The 26230-nt window shown below is 37.3% G+C and overlaps 1 protein-coding gene across 1 annotated transcript in view; it reads left to right on the top strand.

The window, feature by feature from the left end:
• Positions 1-26230, top strand: part of GRM1 (glutamate metabotropic receptor 1) — a 304715-nt gene that overhangs the window by 81312 nt on the left and 197173 nt on the right. Inside the window, exon 2 of the mRNA XM_081093945.1 lies at positions 19140-19389. Within this exon, the coding sequence (XP_080950071.1) occupies positions 19140-19389 (250 nt within the window). The remainder of the gene's footprint in view (positions 1-19139; positions 19390-26230) is intronic.

The following is a 26230-nucleotide window of genomic DNA, read 5'->3' as shown; positions in this document are numbered from 1 at the left end:
TGTGTTCCTAGAGTTTGCATTGCATGAGAAGCAGCCTCCAGAAACATTGACTGGTTTCAAATTAACAGACTTATATCCAGGATGTATGGCTTTCTTGAAGTGTAGTTGTGTCATTAAACATGACAGAGAAAGCCCTTGTGTGTATGTGTGGGTTTGCGGCAGGGAAATCAGCTTCGATTATTCTATGAAATGTCGCTCAGCATCTGTTCCATGTGAAGCCTATGAGAACAGATCGTGGGCAGGACAAAGCCAGAACCTCCCTAGAGGCATTTCTGTAGTTCACTGAGAGGCTGCACAGAGAAACTTGGTTGAGGTGACAAGCATGTGACCTCTGCTTCACCTTGAACTGAACTTCAAACCAGTTCTTAGTTAAGCTAGGCTCCATGCCTGTTTGAGACAGAAGGTCATGCTTGATGACAGCTGTATGTTGTTAAAAGTCTTAAACTCTACTTAGCCCAGGACTATCCTGTGTAGTCAGTGTAAGGGTCTTCATATTGCAGAATCTTCTATAATGGGACTTTAGAAAGTATATGTCAGTTATCAGTACTCAACCCTGATGCTGCTTCGGTGAATAACTAGGATGATTAGTGTTAGTAGAATTCATGGGGAACTACCACAACATAGTTTAAAATCCCACTGCTGTGGCTCAAAATTTTGAGAATTGGTTTTAAAAAGTATTAATTTTGTTCACCCTGTTGTTTCCTGAGGGTCCAAAGCAGTGGTTCTCAACCTTCTTAATATCGTGACCCTTTAATACAGTTCCTCATGTTGTGGTGACCCCCAACCATAAAATTATTTTTGTTGCTACTTCATAACTGTAATTTTGCTACTGTTATGAATCATAATGTAAATATCTGATATGCAGGATGTATTTTCATTGTTACAAATGGAACATAATTAAAGCATAGTGATTAATCACAAAAATAATATGTAATTATATATGTGTTTTCCGATGGTCTTAGGCGACCTCTGTGAAAGGGTCGTTCGACCCCCAAAGAGGTCATGACCCACAGGTTGAGAACCACTGGTCTAGAGTTTATTTTTTCCTTCTTTCCTCATCCTACTCTCATCCCTCCTTATCACCCTCCTTCCTTCCTTACTTCCTTTATTTCTAAGAAAAATACAAATAACTTTATGAGGCTTCATATCAATCCTTGTGCTCATGAGTTATAACATTTATGTATTAAATGTAGTAATAATGAAAGTAAATCATAAATTTTTTTTAAAATATATTTTTATTGATTTCAGAGAGTAAGGGAGAGGGAGAGAAAGATAGAAACATCAATGATGAGGGAGAAGCATTGATCGACTGCCTCCTGCATGCCCTACTACTGGGGATCAAGCCTGCAACCCCGGTATGTGCCCTTGACTGGAATTGAACCTGGGACCCTTCAATCACCAGGCTGATGCTCTAGCCACTGAGCCAAACTGGCTACGGCAATAATAAAAATTTTTAAGAATAATAGGTAAGTGATGTCAGAAAGTTAAGAGAAAGTAAATGTTGAATAGTTGAAAATTGATTAGTTTGGTTTTATATTTTTAAGCTTTAATATTATTCTTTAAGTTTTCATAGAAGTTAAAACCCAGTACTGTGCTAAGACTTAAAGAGAACTTTATGATAAGCTATTTCTTCTCTCAGTGAACTCATCTTTTAATAGATTTTAATCATAATAAAGTTATTGGTATTTCCAGAGGGTAAGCTTCAGGGAATCTCATTTTCTGTATTAAATCATTATTAACTCCACCAAAGAAACCCTTAAAAAGTAGGCAACTAATTTCTGAGAAATTCAATATTAAGAAGCAAGGGAATTGTACCCAAGCTCAGGCTGTGATGTTTTTTGTGTGCAGAGTGATGCATTTGTTGGGCTAGGACCTAGTGAACCTATGATACGCGTGTCAGAGGTGACACGCGAACTTATTTTTTTTGGTTGATTTTTCTTTGTTAAGTGGCATTTAAATATATAAAATAAATATCAAAAATATAAGTCTTTGTTTTACTATGGTTGCAAATATAAAAAATTTCTATATGTGACACGGCACCAGAGTTAAGTTAGGGTTTTTCAAAATGGTGACACACCAAGCTCAAAAGGTTCGCCATCACTGGGCTAGGTCCTCTCTGAACTTTCTTTTAATTACAATAAATAAATAAATATGTGAACAAAAATTTATCTAGCATCATTGATCTTCAACTTCTTTTTGCTAAGTAACTCTTCTTATATAATGAGGTTCTCATTATTAGTACTATCGAGGCATTTCAAATGGGTGTTCTTTCTACTTTCCCTACCAAACTAACACAGATAAATGGGAAGATCTTAGTGAGCTCTGCTTCCCCTAGGGTTTACTGTTTCTCCCTGGAAGACAGTTAGCTGCATAATAACTCAATACAGTAAGACATTACATAATGTTTCCAGAGTTAGAAAAGTTAAACACTGTCTACTCTTCTAAATGCCTATTTAATCAGTTAGGACTTGGGAACTGAAAGGACAGAACATATTTCATTGATCATTTTATTGAGCAGTGGTTGAGAACAAATTTGCTCCCACTGTGCCAGAATGTTATAATTTCTAAGTAGATTTCAAGACTGTTTTTCTCCTGCTATATTTCTCTCTCTCTTTTTTGTTTGTTTTTGTTTTGGTGTGTGTGTAGAATTCTGAATAGTAACCTAGAATTCTATCTTATGTGGTTATATGGTAGAGAGGGTTCTATCCCCAATATTAGGAGCCCTGGATTTCCATGTGGTATTGCCACTAACTCCTTTTGTGAACTTAGCCAGGCTTCTTTACTTTTTACTTTTTTGGACATAATTTATAAATGAGGGTCATAGACAAGAGAGTTTTTAAGATCCACCAAATTATCATATTACATAAACTATTATATAGAGAATATTACATATAATCAAAATTTAAAAATCAAATGCAGAAAATACACATTGCCACTTACACTGTCTGTGAAAGGGCAGTGGTATATACCTCTTGAATTCCTCCAGTACTTGAAATTCAATATAATCACTTTCCAATGAAAGATATTATCAGGCAAACTAATCATATATTTGCTGCCTGAATTGATCAGGAATCACTCATGGATCAACAATAAGAGTGAATAAGTTGAAACATTGAGCAGGCACTGCACTGGACTAAGGATATACAGACATGGCCTTTACCTTCACTGATGGGGTATACAGACATTAAGCAAATAACCACATTGATAAATACACAATTATATGTTTATCCACATCTCACCATAAGTGCCATGAGGTAAATAAATGGGGTATAGTGATGGAACCAAGGTGGGGGCCACTTTATATATAGTGGTTAGGGAAGACATCCATGAATAAGAGTCAGAACTGAGATGGTGAAACCCGATTGATGAATAGAAATGTCTGGCAAAAGCAGAGGGAAACAAACGAGTGAAGGCTCTGAGTAGGGAGAGAGCCTTCCACATTTGAAAATGGAAAGGAGTCCATTTGGCTTCAGAGGTGAACTGGTGAAATGGCAGGAAGTGAGGCTGGCACAGCCGGGAGGTGGGAGGTCACATGAGAACATGTGCCTTTTGGATTCTACCCTAAGTGTTAGGGAAAACCACTAAAGAGATCTGAGCTAGTAAATAAATTGATCAACTATGTATGAGATAACCCTAATAGAGAATGGACTGAGAATAGCTCGGAGAGGAATAAAAGTAGATGTGGGGAGAACACACAGAAGACTGTTGCAATAGTCAAGGAGAGACAGACAATGAAGACTTGGATTAAGGTAATGGCGATGGATAAATTCAACACACATTAAGGAAGAGATAGTCTGTAGTTGAGAAAGAGTAAGGAAATAAAATGGTTTCATTTTTAATAGACATATAACATCTAAATGAACTTCCACTGCAAGACAGCTTTATTTTTTCACATATCGCACACAGGTACATGTCTCTACATGTATAGTAGTATGTGTGTATTTGAAATTGTCACACTTTTTTTTTTATTGCTCTTCTCTTTTTTGTTTCTTTTTTAAATGGCAAATGTCTATAGTTGTTCCTAAATTAGCATGGGTTCAGGAAACTGATATATGTAGGCAGATACAGTTTGAATGTCCCTACTTTCTGATCGTTCAGAATAAAAAAAGCACCTAGCTTCCCTAGCTGGTTTGGCTCAGTGGATAGAGCATCAGCGTGCGGACTGAAGGGTCCTGGGTTCAGTTCTGGTCACGGGCACATGCCCGGGTTGTGGGCTCAATCCCCAGTGTGGGGCATGCAGAAGGCAACTGATCAGTGATTCTCATCATTGTGTTTCTATCTCTCTCTCCCTCTCCCTTCCTCTCTGAAATCAATAAAAATATATATTTAAAAAAAACCCAAAAAACCTAGCTTATTTAAAACCTAGTTCAATTTGCCTCTCTTGGAGAAGCCTTTCTTTTCCTTCCCAACTGGGTGTAGACACTCCTTTCTCTGGCCTTCATGTCAGTACCATTTATGATCAGTCTTTTGCATGTCAGACTCTTCCAGAAACCTGAGTTTATCTAGTGCATGGACTCTCTTCCACTCATATGTTTGCCCCCAAGGGCTTAGCTCTGCCTGGAACATGTCTGCTGGAAGGTGTTCACTGACAAAGAGATCACATTCATTCATAGGATGCAATACTTATCTTTCTACTAGAGGCCCGGTACACAAATTTGTGCACGGGTGGGATCCCTTGGCCTGGCCAGTGATCGGGAATGGCCGGCTGGCGGGGGGGAGGGGGGGCGGGGGCGCTGCGGGAGGTTGGCTGTGGGAGTGCACTGACCACCGGGGGCAGCTCCTGCATTGAGCATCTGCCCCCTTGTGGTCAGTGCATGTCATAGCAACCGGTCAACTGGTTGTTCGGTTGACTGGTTGTTAAGGTCGCTTAGGTTTTTATATATATAGATGTTTCCTTATGATAGTGGGGAAACTGGAGACTAAAGAGCTGCTTATTTGAATTTCTACATTTCTGTTCTCTTTTCTCTGTAATGAGAGATATTGGAGGACTGTGATTTGGCAGTCAGAGAGCTTGGCAAGATGTCATTGAAAGAGCTTAATCAACAGTGCCTGCGTGGTCCATCAATTTAAAGCTCTTGGAATAGGAAGGAAGTACAGAGGAACTCTAATCCTGCAATGTCATAGCCCAAGCGTATCTGAAATGTTTGATTCCCAATATTGGGCTTCTCAGAAATAATGTTTTTATTGGTGAAAACAAATTATGACTTAATACCAAAATGGGAAAATGGCCCATGATACATTATTTTTTAACAACTAATTAAATCGTACTACTAATAGTGATGAGGAAACAGATACCACATAGAGATGAGGGAAATTTACAGTGGATGATTTCCACTCAGGTTCTGTGGGAACTCTTCTTTATATTTCATATACATATATTTTAATCCTAGCATTATCATTAATTGTACCATCTTCATTTATAGTCTCATTAAATGCTCACTCAATTCCCTCTCAGTGTCCCACTTGTGAAAATATACTGTGAGATTTTAAACAATAGATGCAAGGAATCATTCACTATTAGAAGATGTTGTAAAGATCCAAGGATGAGCATGGGAAAGTACCCAGGGCCCAGAACATTGTGGAATTCACAAACTGCCTTCTGTGTGCTGCTTGGCTTTTCAGATTCTCAACTCACAGTATCGTGATCCTTCCAGCTGCCCACTGCTTTCAGAAAGATCTACTAAACAAAAAAATATTAGGATGTCAGGGCTTTAATGGTTTACCTCCCTCAAGAGCATTTTTATTTGCAGTAGAAAGAGAAAAGTCATGTCCTGCTAGTGGTAGAATTTAAGGCATTGGTAAAGTAGGCATCTTGGACTGGAGAGGCCTTCGCGAGCATTGTTAATAGCATCATACCCACGTGCCTGGACCCCCACCACATGTCAATAGGAGTGTGGGCTCTGGACTTTGACTGCCAGGGCTGAGTTTCCTTATCTTCCATTGACTGTGTGGGAACATATGCAACCTTTCCTTTTGATCATATGAGAAAGGGTAGGTGTAGATTTTTTAGGACCAAAAGTCAACATGGATGTGAAGAGCCTCATCTGCTTCCAGGCATACAGAGCTCAAGAAATATTAGTTGAATACATAGTAATAAACTCTCATATAGTACTGACAGTATGCTAATATTTACATATATTAAATCATTTAATTCTTACAACAACTCATTGAAGTGGTTGCTGTTATCATTTCCATTTTACAGATGAATCAAAACACAATGAGGCCCCACAACTAACTAGTACAGTAGTCAGAATTTGAGCCAGTCCAGGCTCTCTGGTTCCAGCAGATCTGCTTCTCATCATTTTGCAATGCTGCCTCTACTATAAACAAATGGTGTTACTCCAAGAGTATTGGCAAAACCATTAGCAAACTCAGCATAACCTGAATTAAGGTGAAATACAGGTCACACTAAGGCAGCGGTTCTCAACCCGTGGGTCGCGACCACTTTGGCGGCTGAACGACCCTTTCACAGGGGTCGCCTAAGACCATCCTGGATATCAGATACTTACATTACGATTCATAACAGTAGCAACAGTACAGTTGTGAAAATAATTTTATGGTTGGGTCACAACATGAGGAACTGTATTTAAAGGGCCAGAAGGTTGAGAACCACTGCACTAAGGCTTTGTGATGCAAAATGCTAAGGAATGAGCCTTTCCCACCGTGATGCAGTAAACCAAGGCTAGCCTTGCATGGTAAGAGACCTCATTTATTATGCAGTGCAACCCCTTCACTTTACACATAAGGAAACTGGAACCCAGAGCAGTCCAAGAACTTGAGCATGGACATAGACTGAGGCAGAACCAAGCCCCAGTTGGGTTTCACAGGTCCAAACCCAAGGGTTTTTAATTCACTGCATTTACTGCCAGAGGGTCTCATGTCCTTTGAATTAAAGACAAAATGTTTTCTCCATAGACTAATTTCCTTTTGACCCAGGATAAAATCTAGTTTGACTTGGTTAAATGGACTGTTTTACTGATGATATAAAAAAATATAAAAAGCGGGGTTCAAAGGGAGGAGACCAGAAGCTCAGTAACAGTGTTGGGGTAATTCCACTGAGCAAATGGTGTCTAAAAGCAGCTTCTGGAGGGGAAAAGGAACAGCTGGCTGCTGCTGAATGTCAGCCCATTGATGCTGGACAGCATGTCTTTCCATTGCTAGGGTTCCCCTAATGAGCTTGCTCTCTGAGTGGCCTTGTTTTTTGGTGCCTGTTTCTACAGGACAGTGTCTTGCTTCCTTGTTTCAGTGACTGTATCCCTAAAAGTTAGTATTGGTAAAAATAAGAAATGCAGGCAAGATACATTTTAAATGGTTATACAACAAATGCTTTCTCCTCCACTATGGTAATAATATACTTGTAAAAGAATCAGATTGCGGAAGGAAAAAGCTGTTGAAAAGAATATTGCTAAGCAGATGCTTACTCTGAGTACTGAGAATATAAAATATGTTTTGACATGAAGCTCTAGATTACGAAAGAGTGCTGATTCATATTGTTCTGGAATCACCAAATGCTCATGCTATAGGGAGACTTAAAGACCAAATATATAAACCCTATATATTGAGCATGAGCAAAGAAGACAGGATGATAAACCGCTCAAGGTCATAGCTAGTTAGACAGTCAAGACTTCTGGATCTCATCAGGGAATTTTCATGGTAAACCCCTTAGAGAGGATAAAAGATGTGTTCATCTGAAAATAGTGGAAAACCATTCTAATAATGGTGGCCTAGCAGGTAGGGATTCATCTTTCTCATGCAGTAAGACACCCAGGGGAAGACAGTGCAGGTCCAGAACGCAGAACGGTGATGCTACTAGGTATCTGGGCTGTTCTGTCTTCTGCTCCTTCAGCCTTCATGTGTCTTCATCTTCATATTTGACCCTCATTGTATAACAACATGGCTATTGAACCTCCAGGCTCAGTACATGTACTGGTATAAAGAAAAAAGGGGCAAAATGTCTAAAAAGCATTTCTGTCATCTAACATTTATAAAATTTCCCCAAAAGCCTCACCTGGCAACTTCTATTTAACTCTTATCATCTGTATTTGGGTCACTTCTGCAGCTCTAGCTGCCAGGGTGTCTGGGAAGGTAGGGGTTTTGGCTGTGCACAGTCAGCCCACTCAAAATTGGGTATTTTTTAGTAAGGGAACATGGGAAATGGATGATGCATAGGAAACTACCAGAATCTGAAACAATGTATATATGTGAGAGGTAAGTAATTAAGGGGCATGGGTTTTAGGGTCAGACACATCTGAGTTCAAATTCCAGCTCTGACTATTTTTGGGCAAGATCCTCAGTTTCCTTTGTAAATGCAGATAATTATGACAAAATGATGCAACAAGGTTGTAGTGAAGTTAAAAGAATGTAATTCAAACATAAGATCTCCATAAAATTTCACATTTTAATACTGTTTTAGAATCTATCAACACTTATGTTGCTTACCCTTCCTGGACCACCTTATACTGTGATGTTTTTTGAACTTCAATGAGACAATGTTCAGGATACCAAGACACAAGATCGGATTAAATTCCCCTTTATTCCCTATTAGAAAAACGGCCGAATGATGTTTAGGCATTATTCACACTACTTTGAGCCTTTTGCTCAAAGGGGAGAGACTTGAATGGGCCAAACATCTTGACCTCAACATTAAGTGCTTCCTTGTCATGGAGAAGGGATGGTCAGGCCTGCAGCCCAGCCTCGTAGGAAATTCACAGAAGAGAGCTTGTTTTGAGACTTTTATATCTTTTTTGTAGGGCAGAGGCTCAGTTAATGATAAAATTTGTCTCCCAGACAAAATCTCATAAATAAAAAAAGAGACTAAATGCTTCTTAATAAAGTAGGGGGACTTAGTCAGATTTCAAGATTTTAAACAGTAAATCTGTATATATTACACATGCTCTCTCAATCCAAGGACATGAATATCACAGAAAATGGTACCTGGCTTATGTTCAAATTTCCTTAAGGACAGTCACTATAACATTACTATTTCTTATTTCCTTTAGGAAGAAAAAATGTTACATAGTCATTATGAGAGGTTCTTTTCCCTTTTGGAAATTTTCCCAAATATTCCAGAATATTTGACATAATATTCAGATAAAAATTTTACCCGCTATATTTTTATTTCAAACATTTTTATTAACAAAATAGAATATTATTATTGTAAGTAAATTAGAAAACAAAGATAAAAATGTAAAAACATAATTATATACAATTTTACTATCTAAAGAAACCCTTGTTAATATTTTCAGGCATATTCTTTAAACTTTCTATATATGTAAATATATAAATATACATTAAAATTAGCTTTATATTTTACATACTATTTTAACCATTTCATATTTAACAATGTGTTATAAATATTTTCTATGGTATTGAATACAATTTAGCATCATTCATGAAACTGTTTGCATGTATTCTTTATACAAATGCATAACAACTATTTACCCAATCTCCTATTATAGAACACTGTTGTTTTTGTTTGTTTGCTCGCTTCTGTTATATTTTCCAACAATGTGCTGCAATGAAGATCCTTGTAACTGGAACTTGATGGACAATGAAATTATTTTTTGAAACTAAATTTATAAGAAAAAAATATGAATGTAAAATAAAGCATTAGTATTAACATTTTTCCACTTAAAAGATGAGAACATTTTATACTACCATTAGTAGTATATGAGAGTTTTCATTTCAATACACTCTTGCCAACATTGGGTATTATCATTAAAAAATATATGCAGTGTGTGTGTGTGTGTGTGTGTGTGTGTGTGTTGGAGTACATTTTTTTAACTTTTTGGTAGATACTACCTTCTCATTTTTAATTTTTTTGTTAATTCTCACCGAGGACATTTTTTCATTGATTTTTAGAGAGAGTGGAAGGGAAGGGGAGAGACAGAGAGAGAGAAACATTGATGTGAGAGAGACATATTGATTGGTTGCCTCCTGAACTCGCCTGGACCATGGCCAGGGATCGAGCCTGCAACCTAGTTATATACCCTTGACTGTAATTGAACTCAGGACCCTTCAGTATGCAGGCTGACACTCTGTCCGCTAAGCTAGACTGGCCAGGGCTACCTTCCCATTTTTGATTAATATTCAATGTCACATAGGCAGAGATAGTGGACAGGTGTGCTTAGGGCAGCCTCTATGAACCTGTTTCCTCCATGTGAAAATAGAAATGAAAAAATGCTGCTTTCTGAAAGAATGATGATCTCCTTTTTCATTTTTATACCACTTACATTTGGCCTTCTCTTAACTTTTTTCTCCATATCATAAAGATATTTGAATTAGAGAAACCAAAAACTTGGTTAATGTATAAAGCTCTAAAGTTGATGAGTCATTTATGGCTGACACTTAAGGAAGACTCAGTGACAGAGACTCAATATAGGCAAGCATAGACTCTTGAATGCATTGTGTAAACACAAACAGCCCACAAATAAAATAGGAAAGCAATTGCTTTGTGCAACTGTGGAAAAAAATCTAGAGACAACCTGGGAATAAGGTGAAACATGAGTGGAGAGTGAAGCACTGCAGTTAAAGAAATAATCACAAGTTTGATTTTATAAATAGGAGAAAATGGAATCTAAAGCTCTTAGGGCATTCTACCTGACCTAAGATAAGTGGTTGCCGTGGGTTAGCAGCGAGAGAAGGGTGAATAGGAAAACACAGAAGATTTTTAGGGTAATGAGGTATACTGTATGATACTACAATGATGGATGCATGTCATTATAGATTTATTCAAACCCATAGAATAAGTAACATGAAGAGAAAGCCCTAATATAAACTATGAACTCTGGGTAATAATGGTGTGTCAACGTAAGTTTATCCATTACTATAACAAATGTACCACTCCGGTAGAGGATGTTGATAATGGGGGAGACCATGCATCTGGGGGTAGGGTATACCTAGGAAATCTCTGTACGTTCAGCTCAATGTTGCCATGAACCTAAAACTTTTTAAAGATAAAGCATATTTAAAAAAATAAAAAATAAAGCTCTTAGGTCCTGCTAAAGTCTTATGTCCATTTTTATATTCTACAACTTTAGAGGGACATGGAGAGTAAAAATAGGCCCAATTCCCTGATTATTTCTCTGTTCTGGGAACTTTACTACAATCATTAACACATGTGATTTAATAATCATAAGTCTTTGAGATGCATATTATAATCTACATTTTACACAAGAGGAAATCAAAGCTTAAATAAAACACTTAAAGGCTCTCTATCTTCTTATCCAGGATCCAGAACACAAACCAGGTTGATTGCCCCGAGGGTCATCCTCTCATTCACTCATCTGTACAGCATCCCTGAAAATGTGATGAGACAAAGGTTCCTTGGCTTCCATTATATTGCACAAACATGTCAATCACTTCTTGGTAATTTTTCTTCTTCCTCTTAGATGTTAAAACTGTTCAAGCTGGGATGATTGTAGGTAGGAAGGGAAATTGCTGGTAAAATGATTCCCTTTTATCCTCTGTGATTGCCCTGGGTGAGGTAGTTCCTTCACTGACCTTGCATAGGAATTCTCTTGCATGCCTCTATGGCCAGGGATGACTCACTCACCTCTGACCCGACCAGACAGACCCATAATGCTGACTGCAGGTGTGTGCATGGAGTCAGGGGAGCCATCACATTGTCTATGCTTTAAGTGGGAGTAACAAATTAAAAGATTGCCCCAAAATGTTGAAGTATAAATTTGTTTCTCTTGAAGAGAAAGCTAAGTTGTGGTTTCCGGAAAGACTCCCCGCGCCCCCTCACCCACCGTCAAAAAGAACTCAAACCAGCTCAGTCTTTACTGAAATGAAGAGGAAATATATTTGTATTTCATCACAAGGGATTAGGGTAAAAAAAGAAGAAATTTCTTATATTGTTTGTTGTTGAATATTTCCAGTAGTTTCTAAAATGCACTACGAGAGAAAATTTACTCATCATGATTCTTTTAAAAATTGGATATTACCTTATTTGTCCAAGACGTCCCAGGAGACAGAGTATTCAGTCTCCAGGACCTCAGATAAAGACTGGGCCACGGCTCTAATGATTTCAGCTCATTGGGAAGCCTGAGGCTATATAGAATACCAAGGAAGAAATGCAAGCATGAAATAAGGCAGAAATTAAGGCAGTATATGTATGGGCAATAATGTCCATTTCTATTATATCTAAACACTTTTATTATTACAAACAATAAGGATTCTTTGCAACCCCCATGTTCTCTCTTATAAATCTTCCCACAAGGTCTGTTGAAGCTTAATTTATAGAATATCTTGATTTGCTCTTTGTAAATCTCTTTGTTACATGAGGTAGAAATTAATATTTTTCAACACATTTTAATTTTATATTTTATAGACTTTCCACTCTTCCCTTTCTTACACTCTAGAGTTTAGGAAACATTATAACAGTGATAAAGTCTGTTATAAAATCTGTTACGACACAGCAACATATAGTATATTTCCATGTTGCAGTCTGGTAGTAGTATGCCAGATGCTTCACTTGAAATTCGTTATATTGAATGTCATGCTATAAAACATGAACCTTCTGCTCTAGTTTGACTTCTCTTCTCACTGCCTCTAAAAATACCTTTGTGGATTCTCATTCAGTCCCATTCACCCTGAATACCAGACCCTTGCATACACTCTCTAAGGCCAAGTTTCATTCCTACTTTTCCCAAAGGTATTCTTTGACCCTCCCTGCTCTCTTAGTATTATGCTGTTTTCCATTTCACATGTAGCTTATGTGGCTTCTTATTGTTGCTGTGTTTCGTAATCTTGTGTCATGCCTTCACAGTTGTAAGTCCATGTAGGGGGCAGTATAGAATTCAGATGTGAAATCCCAGTTCTACCCCTGAATGATCTTGGGCAAGTTACTTAATCTCTTGGAGCTTTCATGTCCTTGCCTGTAAAAGAGGACTGATAACTTTTATATGGAGTTGTTGTGATGACTAAATGAAAGCTAGCTATTTTAGTACAGAGCTAGACACATAGTAAATATTCATCAAACTGAAGGCAGAGCCAGTGTCCAATATTTCTTGGCAACTCTTGAAGTGCAGAACCCAGGGATGTTTTTTCATGTCGAGAACTCAATAAACTATTTGCTAATTGAATGTTAATATGCAGCTCTCTATCACGTCTTGGTGTTTACAATTCCATGGCTCTTTTATTTTTTAAGAGTTCTATTAAGAGCCAGTTCTTTGTATATCTTCCAAGGCTGCACAGAGAAGTATCTAAATAAATTTCTGAACACCAGGAAAGGCAAGAGGAAGCCTGAGTGGCAGAATGGAAGTGGGACAGGAGGACAAGAGGGTGTGCTCTGTGCTGAGTGTTTTATTTTGAGCCTGGCATGATTTGCTCATGACCTAGTAGACAGACAAAGAATACATGTACCTACCATTCTTTCTATCTGTGGAAAATCTGTTCATAATTGAAGACCCAGAATAAAGACTTTTTTTGCTTTTGTTCCACCAGATTTACTGAGGTATATTTGAAACATTTTATATATTTAAGGGATATAATGTCATTGTTGGATATGCATATATATATTGTGAAATGATTACCAAAATCAAGCTAATTCCCACATCCATCACCTCTCATTGCTAGCTTTTTTTGTGGTAAGAATATTTAAGATCTGCTATCCTAGCAAATTTTAAGTATATATATATATATATATATATATATATATATATATATATATATTAGTAATGGTATATTATTACATATAATTAAATCATTAAGTATACATTCATTATACTGTACATTGGATCCCCAGAGCTTACTCCTCTTATGACAAAGTTTGTACCTTTGATCAACATCTCTCCATTTTTTTTCCACTCCTTAATTCCTGGTAGTCACTGTTCTGCTCTCTGGCTCTATAAGTTTGACTTTTTTAGATTCTACATATAAATAAGATCATGCAGTATTTGTCTTTCTCTGTCTGGCTTGTTTCACTTAGTATAAGGTCCTGTGGGTTCATTCATGTTGCAAATGGTGGAATTTTTTTAATGGCTAATACTCCACTGTGTGTTTCTACATGTTCATATTAGTATCATAGTTTCTTTATCCATTTATCCATTGATGGACACTTAGGTTGTTTTCATATATTAGCTATTGTGAAAAATACTACAGTAAACATGGGAGTGCAGATAACTCTTTGAGATGCTGATTTTATATCCTTTGGATATATACCAAGTAGTGGGATTACTGGATATATTTTTAAGTTTTTGAAGAATCTTATACTATTTTTCATAATGGCTATATCAACTTGCATTTCTACCAACATTACACAGGGATTCCCTTTTCTCCACATCCTCACCAACAAGTGGCACTTTTTCAGGCAGCTTTTTCTGATTCTTAGACACTTAAACTAGTCCTTGTCATATCATTAGTTCTGCTGATACTAAATGAAAGTAACACAATTTTAAACTCCCTGGAGGCAGTTTTCTTCCTATATTGTATGGTCTTTACATCTAGCACTGTTATCAATATAATGAGTACAATATGGTGTTGTAACGATCAAGTAATGTAATGTTTATGAATGCAATTTTTTTAATATATTTTATTGATTTTTTACAGAGAGGAAGGGAGAGAGATAGAGAGTTAGAAACATCGATGTGAGAGATACACCGATTAGCTGCCTCCTGCACATCTCCTACTGGGGATGTGCCTGCAACCCAGGTACATGCCCTTGACCGGAATCGAACCTGGGACCTTTCAGTCCACAGGCCGACACTCTATCCACTGAGCCAAACCGGTTTCGGCATGAATGCAATTTTTAAAGTATAAAATTCGCAAAATACAGTTGCTCTTCCTATATTAGAGCTACTCTCATGGAAATTTAGATATCGGTTTGGGGTCTTTTAGGAATAGTGAGAGAAATAGCTAGTTTAAATATGGTCCAATGCATGTTACTCAGCTCTCTATCAATTTGTGTAATAAAGAATTGATATCAGAATAAAAACATATTAATAAAGAAATTGGGACTAATATTTCATAAAACCTATTGACCTATGCAGACAGTCTTCTGGATTATGAAAATATACATGCTTGATTCCTTTGGCTATTAAGAGAGACAAAGAGCAACCTAGGAGTCAAGTTATGTAGAAGCGTTCCAGTTCTAACACAAAGAAGCTTCATACCCACTCATGAGCCTTTTCCCCCTCTGTGGCTCTATTTCCTTGTCTGTAACCTGAGGGGTTCTGTTATTGGATTTTGAGTAAGCCCTGTATCTGTTTCTTGTCTGCTTCTGTCCAAGGTCTTCACTAGATTTAAAAACAAGTATTTTCTTGTTTGAATGCATAATATATTGTTGCTCATCTATCCTGCATGTATTTTGACAAAGGAACAAAATAGTTTTCTGTGACTGAAACCCAAGTTTGACACCTGAGCAGTAAAGTTATTCCCCTAATAACACCAATTTATGACAGACTGACAGTGCCTTTTGCTGTGATGTCTATGCACCTTGTAGACTCCTGAATCTGCATTTATGGTGAGAAATAGACATCTGACTTCCTTCCCATGCCCCTCTCTGCAGACAGATGAGGCATCCACTTGCCAGCTGCAGTTTCTTCCTTGAAATTTGTCAGTGCCTCTTGCTTGAACTTTGATGTGTTTCCACAGTCCAGGGAGCTGAGGATTTTGTGATATGGTAATGAATCCTTTTTGGGCTTTACTGGACTAGATTAGGGTACATAAAGATGCTTGAATTAAAAGGCAAATACATTTAACTGATAATTTCTGTTATAAACAAAGAGATACAAGAACACTTTATTTTTAAAAATATAGGAGCATCTTAATTAGGTTTTATTACAATGCCCATGAAATTTTTACAGAAACTGAGATTTAAGTCGTACGTCCTTTTTTTTTGGTGGGGGGAAGGGAGGGATGATATTCTTTTGAAATTATTTTGACTTAACAATTGCTGTATTTATATGATATTTATCTTGACAAAATTTGAAAACTGCTTCTAAGTTGTCCACCAAAAGTTTGACCTGCTTTCTCCAAAATTGAATGCATTTGTGTTTTGCCAACACTGAGTATTATTAATTTGTGCTCTAGCACTTTCTTGTGGAATCAAGCTCAGCTTGACGTCTCTCGCTGAGATGACATTTTTGCTTGGCATTTCCTTCCTGTCATTCTCTTGCTTCTCTCCTCTTCAATAAGTCATTTGAACAAGAATTTTTACCTCAGCTCTGTTTTTAGGGAACCTAACCTAAGACACTTGGTTTAAGGTGGCAAAGATTGAAACAAAGAAAAGAGTTAGGAACATTTTAGAGAGAGAGTCTATAGGAATTAATCAGCAATAGAAGAGAAGAAGAAGCCCAAACAGTTCCTAAATTTTATTATTGAACAAACTGCTAGGTAATGCACTATTTACTAATAGGAGATGTCTAGAAGGAGCAGTTTTGCAAGGTTGAGAGGGAAAAATTCTATTTCAGATAAGTTTGAAATGTCTGTAAGTGGATACAAATGTCAGGTAGGCAATTGAATGTACAAATATTTTTCTCCAAATGGCAATCTAGTCCGAGGATCTATATTTAAGATTCAACCATGGTATTCAAATGGTATTTGAAGGAATGTGACTGAATGAGGGTTACTTCATGAGACTATAGAAGAGAAAGTTTCCCAGGGCTGTTCCTGGTATGACATTATCTAGAGATTGAAAGAATAAGAATATCTAGCAAATACATTCAGGAGTAGTCAGTAAGTGGTGAGGAAACCTTGAGAGGCTGTGTCACAGAAACCAAGAGGAAAAAGTATTTCAAGGAGGGTGCAGCCAGCTGTTGAATGCAGCTGAGTAGTTCATGAAGACTAAATCAGACAACAGATCATAAAATATGGCAACAGGGAAAATATTGGTGACCTTGACAGGAGAAGAGTTTGACAAAAAGTATTCTGAAGTGATGGAAATGAAGGTCAAGGAGAGACTGAGAGATGATGAAGCAAATACATAGATCTAGGCAACAATTATTGCTGTGAACAGTAGTGAATGAGGTGATGAGTCAAGTGGAACAAAGAGTCCAAGAGTATTTTTTAAAATATGTTTTTATTAATTTTAGAGAAAGGGAGATGGAGAGGGATAGTTAGAAGAAATATTGATGACAGAGAGACATCGATCTGCTGCCCTACACACCCCACCTTGGGGATTGAGCCTGAAACTCTGGCATGTGCCCTGACCAGGAATCAAACTGGGGACTTCTTGGTTCATGGGTCAATGCTCAACTACTAAGCAACACCAGTTGGGCATGAGTATTTTTTTTTATTGGCACCATTAGAAGGGGAAATTTATTTTACAAAAGAGAGGGGACAATATCAAAAGAAAGTCCTTTAATAGTGATGGGACTTCATTCATGAGCAGAAGTCAGCTCTATCCTGAGGCAGAAGCACTTCAAATTTGCAGTAGGAGGGATGCTAGCAAATATGAGTACCAATGAATAAAGTTTCATAGATGTTGTGGTATATAACTGAATTAATTCTAGTTTGATTGTTTCTGTGTTCTTACTGAAATATGAAATCAAGGCCCCAGCTGTGATGAAGGTTAGAGGTAAGGTCAGTTGTTTAGAGATTTGATGAGAGAAAAGCAAGGATAAAATAATCATGTTAGAGACTAGGAAAATTTATTTACATTGGAGATGTATTACTATATCCTTGCATTGTTGAGTGCCCCTTTTGGTATGTATGCTCATAATTAAAACACAACAATAACATCTCCAGTTGCTTCTTTTTTAAAAAATATATTTTTATTGATTTCAGAGAGAAAGGAAAGGGAGAGGGAGAGATAGAAACGTCAATAATGAGAGAGAATAGTTGCGTAGTTGCCTTCAACACACCCTCTACTAGGGACTGAGCCTGAAACCCAGGCATGTGCCCTGACCAGAATTAAACCGTGACCTCCCAATTCATAGGTTGTCACTCAACCACTGAGCCACATTGACCAGGCTATGCTCATAATTTTTAAATAAAGCTAGTCATCAAGGTTATGAGTTTTTTTCAGCCACGTTTAGGTGTAAACATGGACTAGGAGAATGGCTGGGTTTAACTAGCATTAGGGTTTTGTCAAGGAAACACAAGGGAGTGAAAAAGTTTTCAAGGGAGTGCTAAGGAAGATGGGCTATAAAATCTAAACTAGACTATGAGGCAAATGAGAGGCAGGATGGAAAGAAGCATATTGAGGTAAATGGATTTGAGGTTTCTGTGAGGTAGAATGAGTGCTAGAGAATGGGTATTAGAATATATGAGCTTGAAAGATAAGAAGGGATAAAGTCTGGAATATTTGACAGCCACATTCAGAGATATTAGTGACATTTATGATAACAAAGTCAAAAGTAGAAATAGTTGGGTTATAGGAAATACTGGATGGAGGGAGTTGAGAAACTGGGGGACATTGTATTGAATCATCTAACTGGGTATCAACTCAGGGAAAGGAGTAGAGCTATAAAGGACACTAAGGCGGGGCCTACAGGTATCAGTGAGACTGAGAGATGGGGAACTGACACAATGTGATACTTGTTTTATTTCATTGATTTCTATGAGTTCTTAGTTTTTTAAAGTATATTTTATTATAGCAATGACATTAACATAAAAATCAAAACAGAAGGCCAAATCTCCCATAGCCCTATCACTTCATCAGAGGGTGTTGGATTTTGACTGAACTCTGTATGTATTTCTTGTCTGCTTAGTCTGGCCTGGCCAGGTATTCCGTTTGCTTTGCTTACTCCCTCTTCATGGAAATGTGGCAGGGCTTGCTGTCACCATAAGTGTCTACCTCTTAACCAGGCTGCCTGGGAAGCAAGCCCTCAAAGGAACAGGCCTTCTCATTGTGCTATTTGACCTCCTACCACAATGCGCTGATCTCTCCCACAGTGCTAAAATTTGGGACAGCCACTATTAATCATGATTATAAAATAGGGCAGCAGGCCTTCATTTATCAAAACTTGTTTCACTGTGGATGCCCTAGTTAGATAGTTTCTCATTATTTTCAGGGTTGATGGTTTGATCACACTCCTTGATCCATCCAGATCTTCTTTCAGTCCCAGGTACATTGACAAGTTATTTGGTCAGTCTGTCCTCTCCATTCCCAGTGACCAGGGAATCCTTATTCCAGGTGTGAGTGCGGCTGCTGCCAGGTTGTCTTGAACATCTGCTGATTGTTTTTTGGACAGGGAATTATGGGGAGAGTGGAATGGACGCTTTCAAAGAGCTGGCTGCCCAGGAAGGTCTCTGCATCGCCCATTCAGACAAAATCTACAGCAATGCTGGGGAGAAGAGCTTCGACCGACTCCTGCGCAAGCTCCGAGAACGGCTCCCCAAGGCGAGAGTGGTGGTCTGCTTCTGCGAAGGCATGACGGTCCGGGGACTCCTGAGTGCCATGCGGCGCCTGGGCGTGGTAGGCGAGTTCTCACTCATCGGAAGGTAAATCTCTCAATCTCTTCTCTCTTTCTCTGTCTCCCTTCTCCTCCCCCTCCTCCTCCTCCCCCTCTTTCGTCTTCTCACTGAGAGTGGGGCTATTGTCATTTTCCTGATAGAAAAGAGTTGCCCAGTAGATGACAAGATGATAAGGCTATTTCAGAAAAGGATGGAAAGTTGTTGCCAGACTGTTTTATCCCAGAGAATTATTCTTCCCATTTGCTTCCCACCCCTTTCATCTCACCCCGAATACACACACACACACTCTTCATACTTTATAAGCACAGAAATCTTAACAGGTACCAGTGGATGGGGATCAGCAGTATTTATAGAAATATATATTATGATTTAAAATTTAAAGGGTTGGCTAAGTGAAAATGAAAATGTGTAGCTGAACTTTGCAACTTGATAGTATCATTTCTTACACTTACGGGTAGCGCACAGCAATGCTTTCAGTACGCGATTTCTGGAATTGCGGGTGATGTGTTCCAAGATCTCTGCTCTTCTTTCTAGACCATATGTACTTGTGTGTGAATCACTTCCATATCACTGTAGTTTCATAGAGTTTGTAACCTAACAGATATCTTGTTAAATTTTCCATCTTCTAATGGTAAAATTTTCCAAGGAGCCTACTGGGTTTACTTAAATGAAAGCCTTACGGATCTTCTACTCTGTCACAGTTACGTTCCAGATCTCCTTTTCTCCTTTCTTGGCTAGAGTACAACCATATCTCCCCAGCTGAAATACTCAACCACCGACCCTCTTATCTAGGAAATTGGTGGTAGTGGTATGGACATCCTCACTGGACCTTTCATCTCCATTCCTGCACTTATGGTAATGATGAAAAAAGTAGTGAGACTAATATCACCATCACCTGGAACTAGAGGCACAGGGCACTTCAAAGACTTTTTTTTAGAAGATGGGAGGACAGGAACCCAACTAAATGAATAAAGTGACAAAAAGTTCTATCTAGGCATGCGGAAGTATGGAGTCAAGGTCAAAATATAAACAAAGATTAAGAAAATTATTGAATTTGGGTAAAATTGTTACACTGCCATGAGGTGTTATTTTGGCAGCTTCAACATGATGCAGTGTGTGAAGCCATTTAAGGAGCATGAAAGAAGGAACATTATTTCCTTAATGACTGGAAAGGATGGGAGCAGCATGGTTAAAGTGTTATGAAAAATAAGGTTCTTATATATATACCAGGACAGATGGCCTGCAGATAGTCAGCCTTTTAAATTGTTTTTATAGAATGACTGCTTTTATAAAGGTGCTTTTTAAAAAATCTCATATTTACCATTTTCAAAAGAACAATGGTCTGTTTTGCAGTATTCATTCTCTTTAAGATCCCTGAAGAGGCTATCTACGTGGGTTCTGGAGGTCTTGAACAGAAGTAGCAAATATGTGAGCTTTTCGGGTAGACAGACTGCTTAATTGTGAAATACAATTACTCAAAATGCTGCAGTGAGTAATTGGAGTATAAAGAACTCATTTCACCATTATTATTTAAAAGCTGGTCAATGATGGTAATGTAGTTAACCTCTCCTGCTGACAATGCAGCTGAGCTCATGCAAGTATTTCTGAGATTCTCACGTGTGCTTGCTCATAAATAAGTGAGCTACATGTGATATCTACTTCTTTCACTCCTCTTTTTGTTTTCTGTCCCACCCCTGCTGGGTTGTTCTGACACATCCTGGGGAAGCAGCAACACAATGAACGTCTGAGTTTCTGAGGACACTGCTCCCTGCACCAATGGTTATGGCCTACGATGCATGGAGCCTTTGAGATACCAAAGTTATGCTACACGTGGCGCTTCTCTGCCTTTCTGGGCTATGTTCCATGAGGTCTCTCAGTGTGGTATTGGCTTTTACTCTCATATCCAAGAGGATTTTGGGGAAAACAACTTTTACTTCATTCTTTGTTCACAGCTCTATTTCTTCCCTGGGAGAGATATGAGTCCATGAGGAGCTGAGCAGGGGACAAAGCCAAGTGGTTAACACTACACCATGCCTAGAAGTAGTCTTCCTGTCAGATGCTTGATTCGCCACTTCTTGTGAAGATGAATTTTACACTAACTGCTCCTCTGTCCCTCATTCCCGTGGACAGTTGGTGGGCGTGGTTACCTCATTTCAGCAGACATATCCAGAGCATTCTGGTTTAACACCAATTTTCAATTTTGAGCTACATTTGTAATGCTATCCAAATATATCTCCCTCCTATTTAAAGGGGTTTTCGTTTACCAAATGATAAACTCCTTTGAGGCCAGGAGCCATTGTTTAGTTTCTTTGACAATACAATGCATAATTTTGGCTGCTTCCAGATTCACAAGACTGTATTGTGTAGATGGTGATGAACCTTTTTTCAAAGAGGTAAAGGTAAGTAAATCATGATGAAGATTATAAGAGACATTTAATTTAAAAAATTAGAACTTTCTGAATGAAGATTTATATTTTCTTGTCTCCATGACGCTTCTTCCCTCTCACATTTCACATCCAACATAGAAGGAAATGTTGTTGATGTTATCATCAAAACATATCCAGACTTCAACAACTTATTGCCACTCTTGTTGCTATCATCCTGGTCCAAGCACCATCATCTCTCATGTGGGTTATTGAAATAATCTCCTAAATGATCCTTGTTTCTCCCCACCATCTATTTTTAAGGCAAAGTGGTCTTTTACAAATTTAAGTCAGTTGATGTTAATCTTTACCTTACACACTCACTACCATAACATAGCTTCCCATTTTTATCATAACAAAGTCCCACATTCTGTCATTGGGACTGAGTTCTTTATAATAGAATAATAAACTATAACTACAGAAATATATTTTTAAGTAGGAATTTCTCATATATAACAAAAGCATTCTATATGTAATGAATGTAGGATATTTGAAAAATAAAGCAAAACTCAATAAAATATGGGCTAAGGGTTCTTGCTCTTTCTTCAAAGTGATCTTGTGAAGTTACATTTTTGTCTCTAAGTCTATTTATTTTTTTTACATGTTTTCAGTGATTTTTAGAGAGAGAAGAAGGGAGAAGGAGAGAGAGATAGAAACATCAATGAGAGTGAAACATCTATCAGCTGCCTCCTGCATGCCTTCTACTGGGATTGAGCCTGCGACCCAGGCATGTGCCCTGATAGGGACTTGGACCAGCAACCTCTTGGTGCATGGGGCAATGCTTAACCAACTGAGCCACAGGGTCCAAGCAAGTCTATTTAGTTTTTACAAAAATTAATGACATGGCTCCAGATTATCTTTAAGTACTTTTCCAGTACTAGAATTTATAATATATAAAGACTATATGACCAAACTATGATCAATGAGAATGTAACTACAGATTGATTTTTTGGTAAAATTATTTATGAATTTACATTTCTCACTAGTCACCTTGTTAAAACCAGAAAAACTCACTGAATATAGTGCTAGTGTATTAATCTGAGGTCGCGGAATGTAGCCAGCAGACTCACAGGAAATCAAACCTTTGATTTTGGACAAATTGGCATGGTATTGTCATCAAGTAAGTTAACTAACTTACTTGCAAAAGTAATAATCATGCAAAAGAACATCCTTTCTTAGCTGTATGAAATTTCCTCTTTTGTGATACTTCTTAAAATTGTGCTCACCACTATATATATATATATATATATATATATATATATATATATATATATATAGTGTTATGATTTTAATAATGATGGCAATGATGACTGTGATGATGATAGGACTTACCATATGCCAGGCACTGTTATAAGCACTTTTTATATGTTAACTGTTTACTTACCAAAACAATATAGTGAGATAGTTACTAATATTTTTCTCACATTGATGCATAGCGATGTAAAGAACTTGCCACAAAGAACTGCAGCGCCAGAGCTGGGATTTGAATCTGGGCAATTTGACTTCAGAATCCATGCTCTTAATCACTAAGTTATACTGTGTGCTTAGTTTATTGTTTGGTTTAAGAGATGTCATTACCCTTACTTTCCCTTCAGTTTTTCCTTTCTTCTGGAGATTTATTTTATTGTTATTGTCTTTGGGAAACTAATTGAATTATCTCTGTGAGAAAACTATTTTATATTTCTAATTATTCTCTATTTCTTTGAATCCTCTTTAGTTCTCTACTAGTAATAAATGTTTTATATGATAACTCAGTAAAGGGCCATTCTTTTCAAGCTCTTTATTTTTAATTTTAGCATGAGAATCCATGAAACCATTCTCTGTTTGCACACCAGTCTACATCTATGGAATTCTATTTATATAGAAGCCAATTTGGAATAAATGGGTAATATTTCTCTGAAGTCCTAAATTATAATTATCAAAATTCTAATAATTCACTGATAGACTTGTTCTAATTCCTATATCCTTCTTCTACTTGAAGAAAGTGAAAGTGAGCATAGTTTAGGTGTATGAACACATAATAAAAACTACTATTTATCAAGGTTTTGGTATGAATAAGGATATTAATATATGATATATCCATTCTAACAACAACCTTGAAAGGTTGAAAGAGAAGTAAACAATTACCTCAAAGTTCTAAATTTAGTAATGGAAATAAGATTCAAATTTAGAGCTATTCTATAACATAATTATATACATATATATCAAGTTATGACCTCAATGATAGGTACCAGGTTTCACATACTTGTTTGTTTTTCCATCATGCCTAGCACAGTGTTTTGATATGGTCACTATTCAGTAAATATGTCCGAAAGATTGAAGAGTCATAAAGAGAGCCGCTGGCTTCATATTCTAGTAGGTGGCTTTCATATTCAAGGATCAGTAAGTTTTACCTAGTATGGTAAGGGTTGATGCTCTTCAATCAGCCTGTACCTGTAGAATTCATCAGTAAGCATGAAACTAATGTTTGCCAATCTCTCAGATTGTTGTATTTGTCTAATCACAAAGTACCTACTTGCCTCTTAAACCATAGCTGAGTGTCAGTGGTCGGTCCTTTGTGGGGACCTCTGCTCCCCTAAACACATGGTTTACCCTGACGGTGAGTGAAAGATTTCTGGCTTTAGTACTATGCCTAGTGTTGGCATTATCCTGGGCTTCTTCCCTGGTTTCCTCATCTTGGAAAGCCCTTATAGTAGGTTTACATTCTACCCTGTTAAGAGTATTTGATTAGATATACTAAGTATATAATATAGATATAAATATATAGATATACTAAGTCTATCAAATAGTTATACCATATTTAATTATATATTTCTTAGCCCCTTTTATTGAATTATTACTACATCTTCTAATGTCTCCACTGTACAAAGTAAACATCCCATAAAAATAATTAGGTCAATGCCTTTCTATTTTATTGCCTCTCCCTACTATATCCTGGTCAATCCAATTATAAGTACATGGTCCTTGCATTTCAAATGCCTATCCCTTATCGGTGTGTGCTGCTTTATCTGTCATCTCTCCTAATTCTGTTATCTTCTCATCCAATAGACACACTTTCCATTATCTGTCACTGCAGAGAAATTGCCCCCAGCGTCTAAAACTTGATCCATTAAAATCCTAACACCATGATTTTTTTTAGTGGAAACAAACAGCATTAAGCACATATTTAACAAATGATTGGAATGAAGCGATTGCTTTTATCTGGAAAAAAGGCTATAGTTTCATTTTAAATAAAGAAAATACTTGGTTTTTATAATGTAATTTTTTGGGGGGAGGGGCTTTTTCTTCCAGGACCTGAACACATATTTGGAAAAGTGACCTATTTACTCTTGAAACATAAGATGATATACCATGGTGTTATATTTCACACACTTATTTTTTGAATGAAAACTAGTTATTTCAGATCCAATGTTTTCATTATGAAAAAATGAGTAAATATATCTAAAGTTTGCAGCTTTCAGGCAGAATTGCAAAGGTTATGTTACATTAAGTAAACGTGGAGTTTCAGTGAAATGTGACATCCTCCAAAGTGGATTATAGTCAAGAGTCTAACAAAGCTGATGATTATTTTAGGACATGTGATGCTCACAACTTACAGATCCATAACTTGGTTTTCTCTACATTCCCAAGGGCAAAAAGTGCTTACTAACCTGTTAATAGTCCATACCTTCCTTAAAAGACTCCTGCTCCAAAGGCGGGTTCATGAGCGCTTTATGGAAGCTTACACTGTTAGAAAAGGCCGACAAGAAATGTGTCCTAGGGAAGCAGAGGGATTTAGCTCAGGTACTCTGGAGAATAAACAGTATTTGTAGGGTATTAAAAGGTATTCTGAGACTAGATCTCAGCCACACAAATGCTCAGGATTTCCATAATAATTATTTTAAAAATTAAGGATTTTTTTGTATTATTTTTATATGGAATTTATTGAGGTGACAGTGGCTAATAAAATCATATAGGTTTCAGGGGTATAATTCTATAATACAATATCTGTAACAGATGGTTTGCATTCAATTAAGTGATGTTTAACCCTTGCTTCATACCAACACATATTTCCATGTCTCAAATAACAGACATCTGAAAAGTGAGACTCTACTAGCATGATCTCTACTTGCCTTTTGAGTATTAGAGACATGGAAGAAAAGGACTTCAGGTGCCTTCTGCATTGGCTCAGTTTGGATGAAAAAGGAGGTCATTGTGATTTAGCCCAGTTTGTGTTTGAGACTGATCCAAGACAACAGGGAATTTATCTTAATACATTTTCATAGTTGCTATGTCAGTCGATTCCCAACCAAGCTGCACACCAGAAGCTGCAGGGAGGGGGCATTTAAATTGCAGATTTCTGAATCTCATTCCAGGATATCAATAGAATTTCTTGATGAGGGACTTTGGATCTTCTTCCTGGTCTTTTTCCTTTAAAGCATTAAAGATGAGTTAAGTTTCAGAAC

This window comes from Myotis nattereri (assembly GCF_964212035.1).
Source record: "Myotis nattereri genome assembly, chromosome: 6".
Classification (NCBI taxonomy): Eukaryota; Metazoa; Chordata; class Mammalia; order Chiroptera; family Vespertilionidae; genus Myotis; species Myotis nattereri.
The sequence above is the reverse complement of the archived record's forward strand: the minus strand, read 5'-3'. Positions and strand labels throughout refer to the sequence as shown.